Source organism: Corvus brachyrhynchos, unplaced genomic scaffold (genome assembly GCF_000691975.1).
Source record: "Corvus brachyrhynchos isolate BGI_N302 unplaced genomic scaffold, ASM69197v1 scaffold65, whole genome shotgun sequence".
Classification (NCBI taxonomy): domain Eukaryota; kingdom Metazoa; phylum Chordata; class Aves; order Passeriformes; family Corvidae; genus Corvus; species Corvus brachyrhynchos.
The window spans coordinates 3,246,721-3,247,103 of record NW_008238365.1 but is presented as its reverse complement, the minus strand read 5'-3'; the positions used below and the strand labels follow the sequence as shown (position 1 = coordinate 3,247,103).

Sequence of the window (383 nt, the reverse complement as noted above, 5' to 3'; positions counted from 1 at the left end):
GAGAGCGGCAGCAGGCAGGGAGGGGGTACCTGCAGGCTGCACCTTCCAGCAGGCACCCAGGAGTCAGTGCCAAGCAGGCACCGACACGCTCTGAGTCTGCCAAGCGACAAACAGAAGTGACAATTCCCAACAACTACAAGGATTTAGTCCCACAGCTTGAGGGCAACAGAGCTGGCATTACCTGAATTCCTGCATGGCTACAGAGGTAAAAGTCAAATTCAGAGGGATGTGTGATGGTGCTGTCCACAGTAGTGCCTGCTGGTACGTTGCCACTTTTACCCACCTAGTGAGAAAAGTTTATTATTAGTCCATGGGCTTTTTTGGAAGTGACCCAAAAATGCCTTCAGAGGTAGGCTCTATTGAAAGCTGCTGGAAAATTTACT

The 383-nt window shown here is 50.4% G+C and overlaps 1 protein-coding gene across 2 annotated transcripts in view; it reads right to left on the bottom strand.

The window, feature by feature from the left end:
• The window catches only part of LOC103616865 (protein argonaute-3), a 73,630-nt gene that overhangs the window by 65,201 nt on the left and 8,046 nt on the right, over window positions 1–383 (bottom strand). The window contains exon 15 of one of the 2 annotated variants that reach the window (XM_017736157.1): window positions 182–283. The exons of the other annotated variant lie outside the window; for it this stretch is intronic. Within the exon in view, the coding sequence (XP_017591646.1) occupies window positions 182–283 (102 nt within the window). The remainder of the gene's footprint in view (window positions 1–181; window positions 284–383) is intronic. 2 annotated transcript variants of the gene reach the window in all.